General features: G+C 47.0%; 2 protein-coding genes across 3 annotated transcripts in view; both read right to left on the bottom strand.

Annotated features, from left to right (window-relative positions):
- LOC146064818 (cytochrome P450 2C5-like) overlaps positions 1-22,411 on the bottom strand; it is a 150,592-nt gene that overhangs the window by 112,516 nt on the left and 15,665 nt on the right. The window lies entirely within an intron of this gene.
- LOC146064821 (cytochrome P450 2C5-like) overlaps positions 1-22,411 on the bottom strand; it is a 31,153-nt gene that overhangs the window by 2,923 nt on the left and 5,819 nt on the right. For both annotated transcript variants that reach the window (XM_083178723.1, XM_083178722.1), the window contains exons 2-8: positions 21,493-21,689; positions 17,867-18,029; positions 15,632-15,781; positions 13,840-14,000; positions 10,071-10,247; positions 4,141-4,282; positions 2,878-3,062 (exon numbers count right to left, since the gene is read on the bottom strand). In XM_083178723.1, the coding sequence (XP_083034849.1) occupies positions 2,878-3,062; positions 4,141-4,282; positions 10,071-10,247; positions 13,840-14,000; positions 15,632-15,781; positions 17,867-18,029; positions 21,493-21,666 (1,152 nt within the window). In that variant the 5' untranslated portion in view covers positions 21,667-21,689. The remainder of the gene's footprint in view (positions 1-2,877; positions 3,063-4,140; positions 4,283-10,070; positions 10,248-13,839; positions 14,001-15,631; positions 15,782-17,866; positions 18,030-21,492; positions 21,690-22,411) is intronic.

The raw sequence follows: 22,411 nt of genomic DNA, 5'->3' as shown, positions 1-22,411 counted from the left end.
CAGCAGTGAGGGGTGGGACTTGTGCGGGTTGGGGGTGGGTAGCAGCAATCAGGGTAGAGGGGACACAGGGGCAGTGGTGTATTAACCACGGGGCCATAGGGGTGGTCACCCCGGGGCCCCCACACCCGCCACCCCACTGCTGCAGGCGGCACCAATTTAGGGTGGCATGGCAGGCTAACAGACAGTCTGGTAAATGGATAGCAGCATGGCAGAGCCGAGCGGTCAATGGCGAGGGACGAGCGGGCCGCCGCCCAGCACCCACGGCAGCCCACCCGCACTACCAGGCACATTACATCACCATCGGAGCGGTCCGGAGTCCGGAGGTTCCGCCGCTGGGTGCGCTGAATGGCTGAGCTCAGGCTCACTGCTGCCAGCGCTTATTGGCTACTCTATACACACAGCTTTTTGGCTGCTGTGTATACAATGGGCGGGTATAGCAGCTAAGCTGAGCAGCGTGCCCATCCCTGCACTGCTGCGGTGTGACACTGACTGTCGGTGTGTACTACGCTAAATCCTCCACCTCCCGGCCTCCTTCCCTCCAGGTCCTCAGTACACTGAGCAGCAGTCCAGACATCTTGGCAAGTTAGGACTTTTAATTTAATAATGATTACATTAAAATAGGGGGGGGGGGGGGGGAGGGAGATGATGCCTCCGTCCGGCAGAGGGGGGGGGGGGGGGGCACAGACCTTTCTGTCCAGGGCCCCCACACACCTTAATCTGGGCAGTGGTAGCTGTGAGGTCAGTGGCAGTGCAGCACATGTGCAAGAAAAATACCTAAAAAGGCTGCAAAGAGTATTCCCATCTCTCGCAAGGGGACAGCGCTCTTGTGAGTAGTGAGATCCCGCACATGCTCAGTCCAGCCGACTTGGGGGGAATGATACAGCGCGTCAGGAAGGGGATATGGCCGGAGGGGAGAGTTTGCGCTCCCCACGTCGGCAGACAAGAGAATGGCAACTACAGTTTAATGCCAAAAAATGCAAAATCATGCACTTGGGTCTCAAAAATCCAAAGACTAAATATAGTATAAATGGCACTATAATGGAAACTACAGAGGAAGAAAGGGATCTAGGTGTCACTATTTCAGGGGACTTAAAAGCAGGTAGGCAATGTAACAAAGCAATGAAGAAGGCAAGTCAGATGCTTGGTTGCATAGGGAGAGGTATCAGCAGTAGAAAGAAAGAAGTATTAATGCCACTGTATAGGTCATTGGTACGACCTCACCTAGAGTATTGTGTTCAGTTCTGGAGGCCATATCTCCAGAAGGATATAAATACATTAGAAACTGTACAAAGAAGGGCAACTAAAATGGTGCATGGCCTACATCACAAAACGTACCAGGAAAGACTAAAAGATCTTAATATGTATACTTTAGAGTAGAGATGGGAAAGGGGGGACATGATAGAAACTTTCACATATATCAAGGGTTTTAACAAGGTACAGGTGGGAGACATTCTTCACAGGAAGAGGAGCAACAGAACACGAGGACATGCACTGAAACTAGAGGGAGGAAGATTCAGGGGAAATGTGAGGTAGGATTACTTCACAGAAAGAGTAGTAGATAAGTGGAATAGCCTCCCATCAGAGGTGGTAGAGGCAAATACAGTAGTACAATTTAAACATGCTTGGGATAGGCATATTGATATCCTTACAAAAAAAATAAGGATCAAATATGGTTTGAGGTAATATGTTTCAAAAAGGGGCAGACTAGATGGGCCAAGTGGTTCTTATCTGCCGTCACATTCTATGTTAATACATCTTGTAGATGTCCCTTACTGCTTCGCCTTGTTAATGAGGTGAAGCAGAAGTATAATAGTTGCACGCTATGTGCTGCTATAATACAGTTGCCCCAATATTGGGTCATTTTTACCAGCCAAAATGACATAGCTGCAGGCGGCGATGCCCTATGACCACAGCAGGGACAGGGCTGTCCCTGCTGCTTGCTCCAGTCCAGCTGGCCGGGGGGAAGGAGACAGCGCGTTAGTGTTAACTGATGCACTGTCAGCTGGAGGAGGCATCGCTGGAGGGGGGAGTTAGCGATCCCCCGCTTCAGCGGGCAAGATCTTAGTAGATCTTGTCGCTCTCCCCTCCTGCTTCACCTCGCTACTGAGGCGAAGCAGGAAGTGTTATAGCGGCGCTTTTAGTGCCGCTATAATAAATCTACCCCTCAGACCCTATTACCCCACAAAGTCAGTAGCCTAATTGACCATTTAAGTGAATAATTAAATTGGACAGATCTTGGGGTAAATTTACTAAGCAAGAAAAAAAAAAAAAAAAGCACACACTGGGCCCGATTCTATTTGTCTCGGTAAGCGAGAGGCCGCTCCGTTGAATAACCCCCCTTACCCCCAAAACTACCTATGTACAGCGGTGGGGTCTGAGCGGTGTCTGGGAGCTCGTAGTGGCTTTTGCCGGGTGGCAGGGCAGGAAGCGGTTGCTGAATTTCAAAAAAATATTTTGAAAAGTATTTTCTACATATTTTTTTTAAATTCAGCAGCCGCCTCCCACCCCGTTGCCCGGCAAATGTCGCTACATGCTCCCAGCCACCGCTCGGACCCTGCTGCCCACCCCCCGCCACTGCCAGCTCCCCAGGATTTTTTTCTTTACATGCAATTTTTTGAATGTAAAAATGGCGCATCAAGTGTCAAATCGTACATTAAGAGAGCCTCCCGGGGAGCTCAAGGGTAAACTGGTTCGACTTGTCCTTAGGACAAGTCAGACTCGTTTTTTTGGGGGCCCTAAGAGCATATAAGCCTATACAGACAGTTGCTAGCTGCTGCGCCGTACTGTAGTTAGTAGCACTGTACAGTATGAGTTTATTCTTTCAGTGTGTTCCAGTAAAACCTTTATTTTATCAGAATTGCTGTGGACATGAGTTACCTTTGGAATAAAGTAGCCTCTGAATGTGATGTCTTGAGAAGTTGCATGTGGGACACTAGCGGGTGCGATATCACCAAACCGCTGTATTTCATGGACCACGGCGTCGGTGTACGGCATCTGCTTCCTGTGCTCTATCTGAGGCGGAGCGGATCCGATCACTCTTTCAATTTCATGTTGCACTTTTTCTGACAGAAAAGAGACGGTACTTCAATTAAAATGCGGCTAAACAAATGAAGCAAAGCAAATCCTTGAGCGCTCGACAAAGTCCTGCTGCTGTTAGTCCCCAAAAGATAGTTCAACTGTAAACTACCAAAAAAGACATACAACAAGGGGGTTTTCTAGAGACCTCTCACAGTGAACTAGACGTTTATATGTATCTTCCTCAGCGATATCCTTATTTAAAGTAGCATAGTCCACTCCTCTTTTTTATAAAAGTCAAAAAAATTGTGAAAACTCCACATAAAAAATGGCTTCCACATACAATAAAAAAAGACAAAAATTCTTCCTTGTAAACAAAAAGTCACTGCACCATCAAAGAACAGGAAAACTTAAATTGAAATGCGTGTCACCTCTTCATAGCACAAAACTACAATTTACAAAAGCGGCCATATTTCACCATCCACATCCTCAGCTGCAGATGTGACACTATCGGACAGATTCGCAATGCGATATTTGACTTCATCACACGGATGTATAATTATTATCGCATGCAGGCATGGTGTCTTAGATCTGCGGGTGCCCTGTACAAGAAGCAGACAGGCAGCTGTCATCTGCCGACGTCAGCTGCCCATTCCCCCCCCCGCGCACCCACGTCACGGCCGCATTACCATGGGAACGCAAAGAGTTTTCATTGGAATGGGCCATGAAACGCTGGGCGTTCCCATTGGCGCAGACTTTTGCCAGCAACCCACGCCCCCCAGCTCGCTCTGCTAGGTACGAACGGGATGGTGAACTCATGTAGACCTTTTGCTTGTCAACCTAATTCTTGTTGACCTTTATTTTGAACTAAGCCCTGTCGAACTTTAGTACCTAATGTATGTGGACCTTCATATTGTCTACCTAGCGACTGTATCACCAGCGACTGAGGTATATGAAGGAATAACAAATCCCCAACTTTATTAGGATATGAAGAGTAACCTCAGAGTTGAGCACTCGCCTTGGTGGCTTCTGCCCTTATATGGTCACATGATCGGTCACGTGATCAGCTGCCCCAGTAGGATAGTAGTATAGTATCTCACGCATGGTACACTGTATAGGTCTCACTTTGGATCTCCGGGTATTTCATCATGAGCAGAAGGCCCCATCGCAGAGTGGTCGTGGTGGTCTCCATCCCAGCAGCAAAGAGATCCCCCGCCAGTGCAACCAGGTTCTCATTGTGGTAATATAATGTGGATTCTGGCTTCCCCTGTGGACAAGGGACATACAGTAGCATCATCATTATAAAGAATAATTAATAAAAGTAATCAATTGGAAACCATTGTGTAACATCAGGATTAGCTCGAATACACCAAGGTGACCTTTCATAGAAGGAAGGGGCCTGCTAGATCTGCATTTTTATTTTTTTGGGCAGGTGGGGTGTGTGTGTGTGTGTGGGGGGGGACATAAACTCTGCTCATTTCACCACCAGCTGTGCATCGGAAATTTTTCATAATAAACTTTAAAAAAGAAGCCCTCACATAAAAAGGCATTATTTGTGTCCTATAATTATCCCTGCGTATGTGATGTAAGTCTGCATCGACAGTCTAATATACTGTAGATGGAGCTGCGCTTATCCAGGTTGCCGGCCCGCCATAGCGATACGACACGAGTAAAAAAACAGGGTAAATCGCTTTTGTTTGTCTTTAATAGAATAGTACCCCTATGTGTCTTCTAATGTCCAACAAACTCTTTACTGAATGCTCCAGTAAGTTCAGTAACAATGCATGTTCTTTAGGTGCAGGATTTAAAACACTTCTGTTTATGGTCTTTACTTGTGGCAGTTTATTTTAAAACATGAATTGGTCTGAAAAACAGTTTTGCATCCCCTATGCTGGGAACATGAAACGGCTGCATTACGGCATATAGTTATGCCAAAGATAAGCCAATATATTAACAGTTAAATACGTTGAAGTGTTTTATGATGTAATAAACAAATACATCTAATGTTTAGTGTAGAGATGAGCGGGTCCGGATTCCCGAGATCTGTCAGATCCGAATCTCGGGATCCGGGTCAGGATCCGAGGCGGCTCGGGAGTTTCCGCCTCAATTCCGGGCTGAAAACGAGGCAAAACGTCATCATTCGGCCGTCGGATTCTCGCGGGAGCGGGATCTTACAAAAGACGCACGCGCGCCCCTCCATCTTCACTCCAATCTTGGAGAGGGAAGAGGGTGGTTGGGAAGCTCCATGCCATGTGCTCCGTGCTGTGCTCCGTGATCTACCCTGTGCCCTCACTGCCCTGTGCTCTGTGCACTGTGTTGTAGAGTTGTATTGAGTCAGTGACTGTTTATAGGCCTGAGCCCTGTAGTGTGATTTAAATAACTAGGTGCTGCAGTGCTCACACGCATGGGCTGCAGTGTCCACTGTCCAGGGGCTGTCCTGTGGCCCGTGCCCTGTTGTGATTTATTTAGCCCTAAGCCCTGTGTTGTGATTTATTTAGCCCTGAGCCCTGTGTTGTGTGATTTAACTAACTCAGTGCTGCAGTGCTCACATGCAGGGGCTGCAGTGCTGCTGAGTACAGGGGCTGCAGTAATACAAGGGGCTGTGTCCAGTGTGACGGCCTATATCCATTGTCCAGTGTCGCGAGTCACGACATATATCCTGTGTCCAGTGTGACGACATATATCCTGTGTCCAGTGTGACGACATATATCCTGTGTCCAGTGTGACGACATATATCCTGTGTCCAGTGTGACGACATATATCCAGTGTCCAGTGTGACAAATATATGCATTGACCAGTGTGACGACATATATCCTGTGTCCAGTGTGACATGTAACCATTGTGTGACGGCATATATCCTGTGTCCAGCGTGACATATATCCATTGTCCAGTGTGACGACATATATCCAGTGTGACATATATCCATTGTCCAGTGTGACCAGGGCCGGATTAACAATGGGCCTGATGGAGCTACAGCTCCAGGCCCACTCTCCAAATAGGCGCATTTTGTAGCTGAGGGCCAGGGCTTTCCAACGAGCCCAGCCCCGTGTTGCTAGCCCCCCGGGAACCGGAGATACCGCCAGGCAAACCTGGAACATTTTCCCCATAGAATAACATGGGACCCGCTAACTCCGACCTCCACCCAGTTCCAACGGCTGCCAGTTCCCCCTCCGGCATCACAGAAGCTCGAGGTTGATCTCATTCGAACCCAAATCGCTGGGCCTTCAATCTGATACCTGGTCCATATGGGTTCATTGGTTCTAGAGATATTGCGGATAAACCAATTTTTTTTTTCATTTCTGGCTGTTCATGTTGTTTGAAGACAGATTTCTCTGGAACCAAACGGCCCATTTTCACGGGACCAAAATTATTTGAAGCCTACATCTAAATGGGTCAGTTGAAGATATAGCTATATATAGATATGGCCGAAGATATAGATGGTTGTTTAAAGGGGGGCGGGGGTGGTTTTCTCTCGCCCTCAAAATGCAGAGACTAGGCTGGTGTAAAAGGGGCCAGTCCGGGTAAGTCCCTGCATTTTTTGGTGTGAAAGGGGTATTATTTTAAATAGCCGGGACATGCAGTGCTCTGAATACAGCCGGGCAGCCCCCTACTCACTGCTCGGCTGTCAATGGCTGTCATTTCTGCCCGTCGGTGCTGTCCCCCAGTTACCGCGAGCATGTACCGTGTTTCCCCGATAATAAGACCTACCCCGAAAATAAGCCCTACCCTTGATTTTGGACACTGGTCCTAAATAAGCCCTACCCCGAAAATAAGCCCTAGTAAAATTTCATTATCTGGCGTTCAGACATTAGATTCTACACCTGCTAAACCCCCCTGATCCCCCACTCACCACCCCTAACCCCCCTCACCTCCGTTGTGTAGGTAAAAGCACAGGCTTCTTCTGAAGCCGCTTCTATTCCCATGGATGCATTGCGGTGCGGTACGTCACCGCGCACATAACGCGGCTGCAGAACGGAGCTGTGTCACAGAAAAGAAGAGCTGGACATTATTGAGACTTAAAGGAGTACTGGGGTATGTTTACCTTTATCACGGAGGACTGGGGACATGTTTATTACTGTAAGGAGGACTGGGGGGCATGTTTACCGGTATAATGGAGGACTTGGGGCATGTTTATTAAGGAGGACTGGGGGCATGTTTCTTGACATTTGCTGTCAATGTTCATTAAAATAAGCCCTACCCCTAAAATAAGCCCTATGGTGTTTTTTGTTCAAGAAAAAAAAATAAGACAGTGTCTTATTATCGGGGAAACACGGTATTCCCCCTTGGCAATGAGCATGTAATCCCACATGGCAATGAGCATGGAACCCATGGCAATGAACATGTAGGTAAGCAACACTTACTGTATGTAGCATAATTTTTAATAGGCATTATGGTGTTTGGCATAATACGTAATGAAGATTATCGTGTGAGGCTTAACATGTAATGGGCATTATGGTGTAAATTTTTAATGCGCGCCTTCGGCGCACAATGCCCCTATTTATGAAGCATATTGTGCATTATTGCTCAATCTGTTTGGTATAGTGCAGGCATGTCCAAACTATGGGCCTCCAGCTGTTGTGAAACTACAAGTCTCATCATGCATTGCCACAGTTTTGCTATTAGGGAATGCTAAAACGATGTCAAGGCATGCTGGGACGTGTAGTTTCACAACAGCTGGAGGGCCACTGTTTGGACATGCCTGGTATAGTGTGTATTTTGGCTCATGCCTCAAGCCATGTAGCAAAATGTGAATTTTGCCTTAATCTGTGTGCCATAGTGTGAATTTGGCTCAATCAGTAGGAATTTTGGCTCATTCCATGTGGTATAATGTGTAAGAGGCAAGTACAGTATAAGGGGGTTACGGTACTTATATGTTAGTTGGGCACCCACTAAGCTATTTGCTTAGTTTTCCGTGTCCGCTCGCCACGCTTCGGGCTCGGTGGCTCTCTGCGCTCGCCACACTATATAAAATCAACTCCATGCCAACATGGATAGTGGGGGTATGAGCGTACTAACTATAGTGGGCGCCCAACTAACATATAAGTACCGGGGTTACTATTGTGTTGCATGATTTGTATAAGGGTATATGGTGTGGTAAACTTAGGTGACCAAATAAAAGGTGCTGAAATGTTGTCTACCAAGTTTCGACTTTCAGTATTTTATTCATAACTGGAGTGCCGCCTCACCCTGCAAGTATATTAGGACATCGGCATCCTGCGGGTGCTCCTTTGCCAATATATCTCCCTGCATTTTTCTTATGTCAGCCCCCTGCTTTTCCAAGCATATATAATTAGTTGAAAGTATTTACACAAATAGAGACACACCCATGAGCAGACCACCCAACCAGATCACTGGTCATGCCCCTCACATTATTAGGCGCTTGCTACAACCCCTAATATTGCACATAATAGGCCCTTGATCATTTTCAGCTCCAGGCCCATTTAGACCTTAATCTGGCTGTAGTGTGACTACATGTATCCAGTGTCCAGTGAGACAGGGGCTGTGTCCAGTGTACAGGGGCTGTGTACAGGTATTGTGTCCAGTGTACAGGGGTTGTGTCCAGTATACAGGAGCTGTGTACAGGAGCTGTGTCCTGTGTCCAGTGTCCAGGGGCTGTGTCCAGGGGCAGTGTGACGGCTGTGTCCAGTGTACAGGAGCTGTGTCCCGGGGCGGTGTCCAGAGGCTGTGTCCAGGGCAGGCGCCACCACTAGGCAGCTCTAGGCATTTGCCTAGGGCGCCGGCACCTGGAGGGCGGCAGTTCGCCCCTCACCCCCAGCATGGAGGGTTAGGGAACTGTGTAAAAAACTTGTGGCGCCGGCGTCCCTGCAGTGCTGGAGCTGGCAGGGGTGTCTGTGCCGCGGGGGTACCTGCGGCGCTGTCATTGTGTATAAAGCTGGCATCGGCCGGCAGGGTCCCTGCAGTGAATAGAAAATAACTAGCGCCGCGCATAGCGCTAGTTATTTTCTTGGTACTATTTTTATAAACATTAGATGTATTTATTTATTACATCATAATACACTTCAACGTATTTAACTGTTAATATATTGGCTTATCTTTTGCATAACTATATGCCGTAATGCAGCCCTTTCATGTTCCCAGCATAGGGGATGCAAAACTGTTTTTCAGACCAATTCATGTTTAAAACAAACTGCCACAAGTAAAGACAACAAACAGAAGTGTTTTAAATCCTGCACCTAAAGAACAGAGTGTAATGCACCCCCCCCCCCCCCCCCCCCCAAAAAAAAAAAACACGTTCCGGAGAAAACACAGAATATTCACAATTGAAACCATGAAAATGGGTCATTTATCAGGGATTTTTTCTCCCGCCAAAGTCAGTCACTTTGCACTAGGACAAGCTCGTACTCTTTTTTACTAAGCTAAAGTATATTAATAAACCACTCTTCGACATCATGACATATTTTTAACTAGATCGGAGCATCTTCATAGTTTTCGTCATTTTCACCAAAAAAGTGAAACTTCAGGCCTCTTGCCAGAACAGATGTTGACTCAGATCAAAAAGCTTTTGCACATTTCTTATTCAGTCAAGTCACAACTTTCCCACACTAGCCGATTTTCAATTTCTCAATTTCAGTTTTTTCACTCCGTCCGTCACAAGAAAGATAAGAAACAACATAAGGGTATGGAACACTAAGGGGGAATGTAATAAAGCTTCTAAAAATAAACATAGGTGATGTTGTCCATAGAAACCAATCAGGTTGTGTCTATAATTTTATAGGCTGCGATAGAGAGGTACAGGTGGAGCTGCTCTCATTAGAGGGTCTCCCAGTGCGACTATCGCCATCGCTGTCCCGCGCCATATGCCAGAATGGAACACTTGCGTGCCCCATTCTCGGCAATGGGAGGCGGGAGTGTCCGAGATGCCTGCCGGCCAGCGCTCACCAGCTAGTGAAATCTGGCACTGGTGGAATAGTAGAGAGCGGATCCATCTGTAGGCAGATTCTGATCACTTCTTCATTTTTAGAAAATTCACCCCCAATGCTTCTACGGATGTTTATTTTTATGTATAAAATTTGTTAAATAATTTGAGATGATACCTCCAGCTGCTTAGCCAGAAACGCATCAATCAGATTCCTCTGGTCGTTCACATCCAGCTCATTCCTGTGTTTTGTAAATGTCGCTGTTATAAAGTTCTGGAACGTTCTAATGTTTGCAAAGATTGTTCTGTGAACGCCCGGCAGCCAGTCCATCACAGATGGGAACGCATTGTACAGCTAAGAGAAAAAATACATTATAAACAAATCTCTCCACTTACTGTAACGGACTAATATTTTTTATTAAAAAAAAAAAAAAATTCTCTGAAACTAATGTTTGTTTTAGGATTAAATTATGTTAAGAACATATTTAAAAGATATCCAATGTGATAAAAAACAAACAAACACAATTTATATATAAAAAAAAATGTTAATAAACAATGGTACAAACATCAGTCCCCTGACACATTTTTTGCATGTGGAGTGGGAGGAGGGGGTAACCCCTAATGTGATCTATAATAACCAGTAAAGCATACCTCCCAACGGTCCTGCTAAACGCGGGAACGTCCCGGTTTTTGGGGATGTTCCCGCGTCCCTCCCGCACCCGGCAGTGTCCCATTGCGGGGGGTGGGGCAGTTGGGAGTCCCGTCCCCCCAATCTGACAGAATGCGGTGCAGTGACCGAAAATGGGGACATGGCCTAATTTGCATAAACCGCACCCTCATTTGCATAAGCCACAATCCCTTGCCGCACGAGTGTCCATATTCAACAAATGCAAAAGTTGGGCGGTGTGGTAAAGTAGTGTTCATTCTAGCACCTGCTATCTTTTAAAACCCATGCAGTTCCTCTTTCCTGCCTGGGGTGTCGCTGTCTGCTGTAGTGCTTCTAGCACAGTGTGGTCTGTATATCAGCACTGATATGCAAACCAGACCTGTGCTAGAAACACCACAGCAGATAGCGACACCGCAGACAGGAAAGAGGAACTGCATGGGTTTTCAAAGATAGCGGGTGCTAGAATGAACACTAGTAATGGTAGAAGAGGGGGGGCATATAAAAGTTATGCTGAAGGGAGTGGGGAGGGTTCAAATAATAATAAATTACCACAGGGTAGGAGGAGAGTACAAAAAATGGGGAGTTATACGATACAATTATGGGGAGTGGGGGTATTAACTGCAAATATACAATAGTAAATGGGCCATTCAGAGACTCTTCAGCTCAAAAGGGCTGCAAAGAGAGTTTGTGAGCCAGCAGTGACTGTAACAGATCTTTATGCAGGGCCGGTGCAAGGAACCAGAGCGCCCCAGGCAAGTCGGGGTGGGGGCGCCCCGGTGTCTGCCGCCCGGGTACCTGTCCTGCGGCGCTGTAAAGCTGGTGGCGGCGGCAGGTCCCTGCAGTCAGTAAGAAATAACAAGCGCTATCCGCCGGGCTATGCGGAAGCACTTCTGTTTTGGAAACACTGGCTGCACGGCGCACGTTGATTGGCTGAATCTCAGCCAATCAGCGTGCGGCCAGTGTTTCCAAAACAGAAGCGCTTCCGCATAGCCCGATGGATAGCGCTCGTTATTTCTTATTGACTGCAGGGACCCTCCGCTGCCGCCGCCGCCAGCTTTTACGCACAAATACGCAGCAGGACAGGTACCCGGGCGGCAAGGGGGGGGCAAAATACCGCCCTCCAGTGGCCGGCGCCCTAGGCAAATGCCTAGATTTGCCAAGTGGTGGCGCCGGCCCTGTCTTTATGAATTCAGTTCAGAAGTGGCCTTCTTGAGGCTTTATTGACAGCTGGATCCCAGCAGCCTCGAATGTCTGTGGGAGCTAGTCTCCTCCCAAGCCTATTCTCAAGCCGGCATCCAGCTTTCAAACGCCTTCATATGCAGACAGTGTCTGCAGAGCACCCTGCTTTGGCCCCTTCCCTGGTGCTCAGTGGTACCTTCAAAGGCTGAGCTTGAAGCTGTGCCTGTGTGATGTTCCCAATCTTCTCTCTTGGAGAGGGGGGAGATGGGGAAGGATCTTCAAAGATCCCTCTAGACATTCTTCCTACCAGGCAGAGAGGGAGGGATCTGCAAAGATCTCAATCCTCATACTCCCTGCCCTCTCAAAAAAATGAGGGAGGAACTTGGCTGCTGTGCTAGATGTTAAGAGGTCACCAGGGGTGCTAACAGCACCGTTGGGCCCCAGTAAAAAAAGGGGGTGCGGCCAACAGGACCCTGTAAAAAAAAAAAAACTATCCGCCCCCTCTTGGCACCACTGGAGGTCGCCACACTGCTGCAGAATACTACAAAAAATATGGTAAAAAAAAAACAACATAGAACTTTCCTGGACTCCAATTGGGGAGCCGAGTGGTCAGCTGCTGTACCAGATGGGACGCTCACTGCACCTCAGCTGACCACACCACTTCGGGGTACTGAAGCAGCATTTAGAGTAAGCAAAGTTGACGTACTTTACCATCTCTGCTAAATGGTGCAGGGCAGTAAAAAGCCTGGCCAGGCCCATGTACTTTTAATGGGTGTGGCCTTATGGGTGTTGGAGGCATGGCCATGCACCCTTAGGATAAAATAAGAAAAAAAATATATTAGTACTTTAAGCACCTCCCTGGCCACGCTGCAGCATGTGCTGGTTTAAGAAGAGCTGCTGCCAGGTAACCAGGGCCACACTGGGCCCCTCGATCAGACCTGCACCCAGATAATTAATACCCCCTCTTTCGGCACCATTTATTAGGTGTATTACTATTACAGATTTATAGTTTTATTATAAGCACATATGGTTATCTATACATATTGTAAAAAAGTCCCATGTTTAAGTTATATGCCTGCTATGGTAGGACAGAATCCTATGTAATCAAACACTAAGGGCAGTATTCAATGAGCATTTTGGCGATGTGCAGCGAATCCTGTTTAGGATTCGCTGCACATTCGCCACTGCCCGCCACGTTCCAGAGCATCTCCGGCTCCAGTATTCAACGAGTCAGGGGCTCGCTGCCCCTGACTGGCGAATTTTAACTCCTGTAGCGATGCCGCAGGGAGCCCGAGGACGGCGGCAGGCAGGGAGATGGAAGTCTCCCTGCCTGCCCCAGAACGTTTGTGGGGGGTGGAGGTGGGCAGGCTGCCCCCCCCCCGGAGAGCCAACAGGGGGCCGGGTATTCACTGCACCCGATCGTGCATATGTAATGATCGGGTGCAGTGAATATATGAATATCTAATGAGCGGCTCGGCTCCGGCCCCCTGCTGGCTGGTCTGTGTAAAAAAATAATAATAAAAAAATATATATTTTTTAAAATTAAATATATAATTATGTGCTTACAGCACATGAATAGAAATAGCATGCCCCTCCTCAGAATAAAATTCCTGATTTTTTGACACCAAATGTAAAAAACAAAACACTTTATTTTAAAAGATCACATTCCACTTCACCATAAAAAGATAGCGATTGCTACTCGGTGAATCATGGCGAAAAAAACCTTGAAATGTATTCGCCATCTGGTCATTGAATAGGGTGATTCACCGTTTTAGTCAAAAATTCACCTTACAGCACAAAATCGCCATAAAAACATGGCGAATCAGCCTCATTGAATACCGCCCTAAAGCTCCTCACCTTTAGGTGCAAACCAGCTGCCACTAGATGGCACCAGACTGTCAGTGCTGACATTACTAATTTATTTATTATTTATTAACGTTGTTCCATCACTTTTAAAGGGCTGGTAACTAGTAGAGTATAATGACTTAGTGAATAGGTAACTACTGATAGTAGTCTTTATATAGTATTTATCAAGCTCATTTGAATGAGGAGAATGCACAGAGAGGAAAAAAGTAAAAAATGTAATTTTAAAACGACGTACCCGGACCACAGGACTTCCCAGGAGTCTCATATTTTCATTAATTAAATTCAGGAGCTGCAGTATGGTTGGGTCATTGTATTCAAACCTCTGGCCAAGTAGCACGGACACAATTATATTGGCTACAGCAGCGTTCATGATGCGCAAATTATTTAAGGGTTTTCCTAGAAATAAAAATAATTGTGATAAACGGAATGAGAGATTGAACAGAAATACAGAACAATTTTACATTAAAATAAGCCCAGTGGGGTCTCCGTTACCTGGCACTGTAGCAGCAGCTCTTCCCAGCCCAGCACATGCTCGTACCTCCCAACATTTTTACCTTGCTGATCAAAACGCATGCTCACAAAAAATGGGCGTGGCCTCTGCAGGAATGCCCCCATTTTTTGTCACTATGGGGGCATAGCCAGCGCTATGCAAGCTTCTGACCATGTCCCCAGCCCAACTGAATAGATGCTTTGAGCATAGCACATGTACCCGCTTAACCCAATAAATGTGAGAGGGTCTGAGGATGCCACTAATCTGCAACTGAGAGGGTGGAAGTTTTCAGTGCTGACATCATTCTATCTCTCCCAAAAGGCCTGGGCACGCCTGTATGTATGTATGTATGTAGACACACAGATACGTCAGGTTTCTGCCCAGAAATGCCGGCTTCCTGTCATTTAGACTGCAGCTACATTCCATTTATGATCCATGCGCATTTTATATAACAAATTCTAGTATTATAATATGGGGGAGGCTTGCTGGGACCTATAGTCCTCCTGTAAAAGGTATTATTATTATTATTTTGCTATGTGTCTATCAACTCCCCCCACCCTTTCTGTCCAGTGTGTGTGTTTTTTTTTTTTTTGGGGGGGGGGGGGGGGGGGTGATGTTGGCATTGGAAGAAGAATGTAATGTGTTTGAAGAATAATAAAACTAAAGGCAAAGATTACTTTGACTCTGTCAAATCCAAAAGGTCCTCAAGTATAAAGTATAAACATTGCTACAATTATTGAAGTAAATTAAATCAATTCACTTCTGATGTATAGGGAGGAGAACACTAACAGAGGGCAAGGCCAGACTGGCCACATTGCTCTTCTGGAGTAAATGCCAGGAGGACGGAAGGGCCAGTCCGGCTACACAGAAAGATTGGGTTGACCGAGCTGCGCAGACTCCTAGCACTCTGCTCAGCTGCCTGGTTCTCATAAGACAGGGGCTAGCTGAGCTGCTCAGACTCCCGGCACTCTGCTCAGTTGCCTGGTTCTCATAAGACAGGGGCTAGCTGAGCTGCTCAGACTCCCGGCACTCTGCTCAGCTGCTTGGTAAGCTGCTCAGGCTCCCGGCACTCTGCTCAGCTGCTTGGTAAGCTGCGCAGGCTCCCGGCACTCTGCTCAGCTGCTTGGTAAGCTGCGCAGACTCCCGGCACTCTGCTCAGCTGCTTGGTAAGCTGCGCAGACTCCCGGCACTCTGCTCAGCTGCGCAGACTCCCGGCACTTTGCTCAGTTGCCTGGTTCTCATAAGACAAGGGGTGATCGAGCTGCTCAGACTCCAGGCTCTCTGCTCCACTGCCTGGTTCTTCTCATATGACAGGGGCTATCCGAATAGCTTAGACTGCTGGCACTCTGTTCCGCTGTCTGGTTCTCATAAGACAGGGGCTGGCCGAGTAGCTCAGACTACTGGCACTCTGCACAGTTGCCTGGTTCTCATAAGACAGCGGCTGGTCCATCTACACAGACTCCCAGCACTCTGTTTGGTTGCATCGTTTAGAAAAAGGTTGGTGTAAAATATTTTTTTTTTTCTTTTAAACTCTAACCTCCATAGGACTTCAATGTCTTTGTTAAACATTCGGCCTCTTCAATAATCTTGTTCTCTATACCCTTCTTCCCCATTCCGAAGTCTCGTAAGGTTGAAAGGGTGAATCTCCTCATCACTTTCCAGTTCTCACCGTTAGATAAAGCAACACCTGAACGGAATGAATACAAGTCACTGAATGAACACATAGTACACATTAGTTTTGCACAAAAGGTATTTCTGGTGACATGCGCATACCAAAAAGAATGACATTTGTTTGAAACACCTGTGTACATTATGATGTCAGATGTACAGTATGATGTCAGATGTACAGTATGATGTCAGCTCCCCACCCACTTCTCACTGTGGGGTAGATTTATTATCTGGCTATCAGGGGAATATGCGCTATCCCCGTGCCTTAAGGCAGGGGATAGTTCTTCCCCTGATCTATCACACCTGCTGGCCGGGTACTTTTTCGGCGGCGGTGTGTGGGGCAGGAGGCATAGCGCAGCTACAATATTTCATGCTGCATGCCTGCCTCCTGCCTGACTTATTAACTGTCAGCATCGATGACCGTTCCGCCGCCTGCAGCTATCGACTTCGACAGCTGCAGGCGCCGCTGGGATCTCGCGAGAGTAGCGAGATCACGCGCATGCGCAGTCCAGCCGGCCAGGGGGAAGGAGACAGCGCGTCAGTGTTAACTGACGCGCTGTCAGCTGGAGGAGGCATCGCCGGAGGGGGGAATTAGCACTCCCCCGCTTCGGCGGCAAGATCTTAGTAGATCTTGTCGGTGTCCCCTTCTGCTTCACCTCGCTACTGAGGCGAAGCAGGGAGTGTTTTAGCAGCGCTTTTAGCGCCACTATAATAAATCTACCCCTCTATGTACTACTGTATAGCTGAATACTATCACCAGTTATTTACATTGCACTCACATACGACGCTGTGCTTTAAAAAGAGAATATTTGCTAATTCTCTACACTTTCTATCGCATGTTCACAAACACACACTAGGGTTAAGCTTCATCAGAGGACAATTAACCTATCAATATATTTTTGGAAGTTTGGGAGGAAACCAGATCACCCAGAAGGCACCCACACAAGCAGGGGAACAATTTATAACCTTCACGCTCCACTCCATGGTGGTAATTCAACCCAAGTCCTCAGTGCCCGACACTTATATTAGTTGAATTATTTTAGTACATTGTATTTGACATGCTATCAGATCTTAATCTGTGTCTTAATAAGGGACAGATAAACTATGTTCAGGGGAGGCTCTAGGGAAGGGGCTGCAGCACAGTCTAAAAGTCAGATAGGGGAGCCACACCGCTTGGGTGAAGACAGACATCCAACTTTGAATCAGCCCCTCTGTGTCTCATTTATTTATACCCAGTTGGGAGTTTAAATAAGGCATTTTGTCAGTAAAATTGCAGATACAATACAGGTTGAGTATCCCGTATCCGAATATCCGTTATCCGAATTATTCCGAAATACGGACATTCCAGAAAGTGAAAAAAAAATTTTTTTTTGCTAAAAACTCACTGGGGACATTTGTAACAGCATCACTGGGGACATGATATGTACCTAGCACTATATATGTGCAAGACAATGATTGCTTGGCATTCAAATTCAGTGCTGAGATAGTACACACATTTTGTTTCACGTTTTGAAACCTTGTTTTTTGAACAATTAAAATATATTTGTGTGTATTTTATGTGGTAATAAAATATATTTGTGTGTATATTATGTGTTTATACAGCATAAATGCAAGATACTTTAAAATACATCATTGAAATATTAAAATATTCCGAAATACGGAATAATCCGTTATCCAAAATTCTCCTGGTCCCGAGCATTTTGGATAAGGGATACTCAACCTGTACTTGCAAACTGCCAACTCCTCAGTAACAGGAGCTGGGTGCTGTACTATAATACATGCAGCAGCTGGCTTCTATCACAGTGCAGGAGCCATTGCAGCAGACACAGCACACTCCGGGGGGGTAGTCCTTATCATTGTATACTCCTCATAGGGATAAAAGCAGGTCCAGACTGCCCTCATGGCTACACTGGTTGTCCCAAAGATTACTGGTTGCCCCAAGATGTAAATAGTGAAGTATGCCCCATATTGGGATATCATTTACATTAAACGGCTGCAATTTTGCCAATATTACAAATAAGTCAACTGATTGGTCCTAAAATCTTGAACACACACCTGAAAAGTGTTATACAGTATATACATAGTGGACACCAAATACAGTTACCATGGTCCTTAAGGAATTTAGCAAGCACTGGAGTGCTCGGCCGGTCGGAGAATTCCTCCGCGTGGTTTACTAAAGCATCTTTTATGACATCATATCCACATAGGATGACCGCCTTCATCATGCCCAACTGGACGCTGTATACTGGGCCGTACGTCTTAGACAGCTGTAGATACAACATATAGCAGACATAATTTAGACTGCAGTCAGCGGCGGCTCCAGAGGTGGAGCTGTAGCACAGTTCAGAATTCAAATAGGGGAGCCACACCCACTGCTAGTGAGTTTGGAATGGCAGTTGGTGCAGCTGATCAGAACCGCAGCTGACATCACATGACTTCCCCTCAAACACTTGGGCACGCCTACATTTTTCCTGACATTCCCAGAAAACATCCAGTTACCACCCACAAACACCAGCTTCCTGTCAAATTAGGCTGAGGAGGCAGACCAGCACAGGGTGCATTACTGTTGTGCAAGTGCTTCGCTACACAGTGCAACTCTTGCACATTACTGGCTACTCGCTGGCTGCGAAGCCAGTCCCAAGGCCACCATTTCTTTTGAACGTGTGACATCACGCAGCCGCCATACCCCCACCCAAAAACAAACGGGCTGCCAACTGGGTTATTTGATGAGTTTTAAAAACATAGCTATATGAGGACACATCTGGATGTGAGCAACTGCCTGTATTATGGGATAGACATAGTTATATAGGTGCAACACTCCCAACCCTCTGACCAAGGCCGGATTAGGCCCTCAGGGGGCCCATAGCATTCAAGAAACTAGTACCCCCTCCCCCCCCCCCATGCTTCCCAGGTGCTACTGCACTCACCACAAAGCAGCTGGCATTGGAAGCTGTTGGGGGAAGGGCCCCACACACCAGGGAGGGGAAAAAGCCCCCAGCCATCAGGGAGTGTAGGCCCTGTGCCAGGAACTCCATGCCAGCATCTGTGTGCTGTTGCGCATGCAGCTGTGCCAGAGGCAGAACTCTGGGAGGCAATGGAGTCATCTGCCGCCAGGCTCCTGGTCTCAAGGGGGCACCTCTCCACCACTGCCAGTTTAAATCCATTAATTGAAAGCCATCAAAATCGCTTCTGTGGTTTTGAAATATATGTTCTCTCTCTCTCTCTCTCTCTCTGCAGTATATAATATATATATTTCATAACAAACTATATATATTTTGAATAACGTTGTGTGTGGGGGGGGGGGCACCAGTATTCATCTTGCCTCCGGGCAACTGGGACAAACTTATGCCACTGAGCTGTGCGGTACCTCCGCCCTCCCCGTCTCCTTGGCAGCAGGCAAGGGGAGCACCTTAAGACTTATTTTGGTATCTAGATCAACAGTAATTAGGTTGAAAATCAATAGGTTGACTACATTAGGTCGACATGTTCAAAAGGTTGACACATCATATGATCATCGTGAGTTTTGCACAATTTTCATTTTTCAATCTTGACCATCCAAGTAGACAGCGATTGGGAATGTCACTGTGCCGAGCGCAGCGTTAGCAAAAAAGTACCAAAAAAACGCATGTCGACTTTGTCACGGGTTGACCATTTTCATGATCCTGCAAATCTAATGAGCCGTAGAATCCGGACTTTAGGTCTACAGACAAACGGTTGACCATTAGTAGGCGACATACATTAGGTCGGAATGTTCAATTGGTCAAAATAATCAATATGTCGACAGATATTGGGGTACTTGTGTATTTTGGCGGCGCCCGATTTCAGCATCGTTCGATGAACGTATCGCATCGCATGCCATGTACCCGATGGCATGCGATGCGACACGATTTCGTTGGTTAGTGTACGATGGCATACAATTTTGAAATTGTATGCCATTGTACATGGCATACAATGCCATACGATGCGATGCGATTAAACATTGTATAAGCACCCTAATGCACCCCCACGCCACCCCCCCACTATAAATTTGAACCCGAAGCGTGGCGAGCGCAGCGAGCCCGCGAGGGTCGGCGGTACGCGTCCTACGACCTTTTCATACCCCCACTATCCACGTCGGCGTGGAGTTGAGAATAGATTAGTGTGGCGAGAGCAGCGAGCCACCGAGCCCGAAGCGTGGCGAGCGGACGCGGATACCTTCACAGGTAAACGCGTCCCTTCGCGGGCTTCACAGGTATCCGCGTCCCCTCGCCACGCTTCGGGCTTGGTGCGCTTGCCACACAAATCTATTCTCAACTCCACGCCGACGTGGATAGTGGGGGTATGAAAAGGTCGTAGGATGCGTACCGCCACCCCTCGCGGACTCGCTGCGCTCGCCACGCTTCGGGTTCACGTTTATAGTGGGGGGGTGGCGTGGGGGTGCATTTAACATTGTAAGCACCCATTAGGGTGCTTAACATTGTATAAGCATCCATTAGAGTGCTTATACAATGTTTAATCGCATCGCATCGCATCGTATGGCATTGTATGCCATGTACAATGGCATACAATTTAAAAATTGTATGCCATCGTACACTAACCAACGAAATCGCGTTGCATCGCATACCATCGCATGCGTAATGGTATACGATGCGATGGGTGCCGCCAAAATACACGAGTACCGATATTGGTCAACACAGTATAATCGGGACATGAGTTTTTCACTATTTCTTTATTTTTTGAGTGTTTTTATACTTTACCATCTATATGGACTATTTTGAAAAAGTTGCCTGTGGGCAACGAAACGCGTCAGCCAAGGTGCTACAGCTCTGACATATTGGGACTCCAGACAGAGACCACTCTCACTTGGACCAACTCTCCATCACCCCCCCCCCCCCCCCTTCCCAAGTTTTCCATCTGGGACATCCAAACTGGACATTACAAGGGACACCACCACCTGAAAATCACCGGAGCCTTTCAACAAGGACTGAGACCAGTATCCCCACAAAATCAGGATCAGGCTCTACTTTTCCGGTCAGGTTTATGGACACCGCCAATCCAGTTTTCCCCAAACCACCTGGGAGCTCATACATATTTCCATCTGGGAGAGTAACCTCAGGAACAAGTGAGAAACTGTCTAATGTTCATAATTGTACCCCAATTTTTATGAAGTATATCAGGCTATACACCAGTGTTTACTATTAATGATATTAATTTCATGCAATTGCTTTTAAATGTGAGAGATCTTAAAAAATCCTTTTATATCAGGAATAATAAAATAACTTGTAATACCCAATTGGTCATATTTTTCTGTATTAGCGCTCCACCACCCCTTGTATATCTGTATTGTTGTTCTTTTTTGGTGGTTGACCTCCCCACGGTGGTAGCAGCTCGCCAAACCACTCACCTTAAAGCACCTGTTACTTTATTCCACCTAGGTGGCATAATAGTTACTAGATCCATATGGACTATGACTGGGATTGGTGGTGCAGCAGTAGCGGGCCAAGTGCAGTGGTAGCGGGCCAGGGCACCTTGCCTGAAGCATGGTGAGTGAAGCGGTACACTAATTGCGAGTCCATTTTCTACAAGGTTAAAATTGACACCCCACGATTTCATGTAGACCTTTCCAACTTTCATGTCAACCTTTTTTCTATGTCGACCTAGACACTGTCCAACTAATGAACCAAAGCCGTTTATTGTAGACATATTGTGTCATCTAGTGGTCTTTTAGCAGAAGTGATAGATTACCGGTACCTCCAAAAATGTGTTATGAGGCTTCGCCATGTCGATCGTGTGTAGATTTCCAATGATCGGCAAAGGCTTCGGTCCTGGGGGGAAATTCTTGTGCTTGTCTTGTTTCCGATTGGTATAAACATAGGCCAAGTATAGGATGACCACAGCGGACACAAGGACTGTGACAGGGTCCATGGTGAGAAGGTCTCCTGTAAGATCTAGGGAAAAAAGACACAACATAGGGATTTTATTATAGAACTAAATCTCTGTCTCCCTGTGTCCAGGACAAACACTCAGACACACTGATGTTCTTGGATTTGCAGGCATAGTATTCTCTAGAACAATGCCAGTGACTAATGAGTGCACCTGTGCACCTGCCGGGTGACCTGGACAACGTGCACTGTTGGGGGTCCTTGAAGACTGAGGTTGAGAAACACTGCACTAGAACACCAGTGGCGTAACTAGAAATTTTGCTCCCCCAAGCCAAATAAAATTTCTGGCGCCCCCTCTCTCCCCCTCACCACTCCAACCCCCCTGTCCCCCCTTCACATCTGTCTCCTTGTCCCCTCTTTTCCTGTCTATCCCCTGTCCTCCCTACACCCCTGTATGGTACGCAAATATATATATTAAAAAAAAAAAAAAACACTTTATGTAAATTGCTGCCATTATTTACCTAACTTGATTGGGCAGACAGCAGGACGGGGCTGGTGGCAGGTAGCCGAGAGGCAGTGGGGCGGGCAGAGGAGGTAAAGTGCCGCGCTAGTCCCTGCCTGTCTCATTCATATATATGCTGTATAGAGCGGCAGCCGCTGGAGAGCGAGCACTGTGGAGGGGGGCTGCTCCCCGGTGGACGCTGTCACAGCCGCCGGCGCAGTGAAGTTGCAGCCTACGCCGGGAGTATCTGGCACAGGCACGAAGGCTGCAACTTCACTGAGCCAGC

Source organism: Crinia signifera, chromosome 3, assembly GCF_055691185.1.
Source record: "Crinia signifera chromosome 3, ASM5569118v1, whole genome shotgun sequence".
Taxonomy (NCBI): Eukaryota; Metazoa; Chordata; class Amphibia; order Anura; family Myobatrachidae; genus Crinia; species Crinia signifera.
This window is presented reverse-complemented; position numbering and strand designations above follow the sequence as displayed.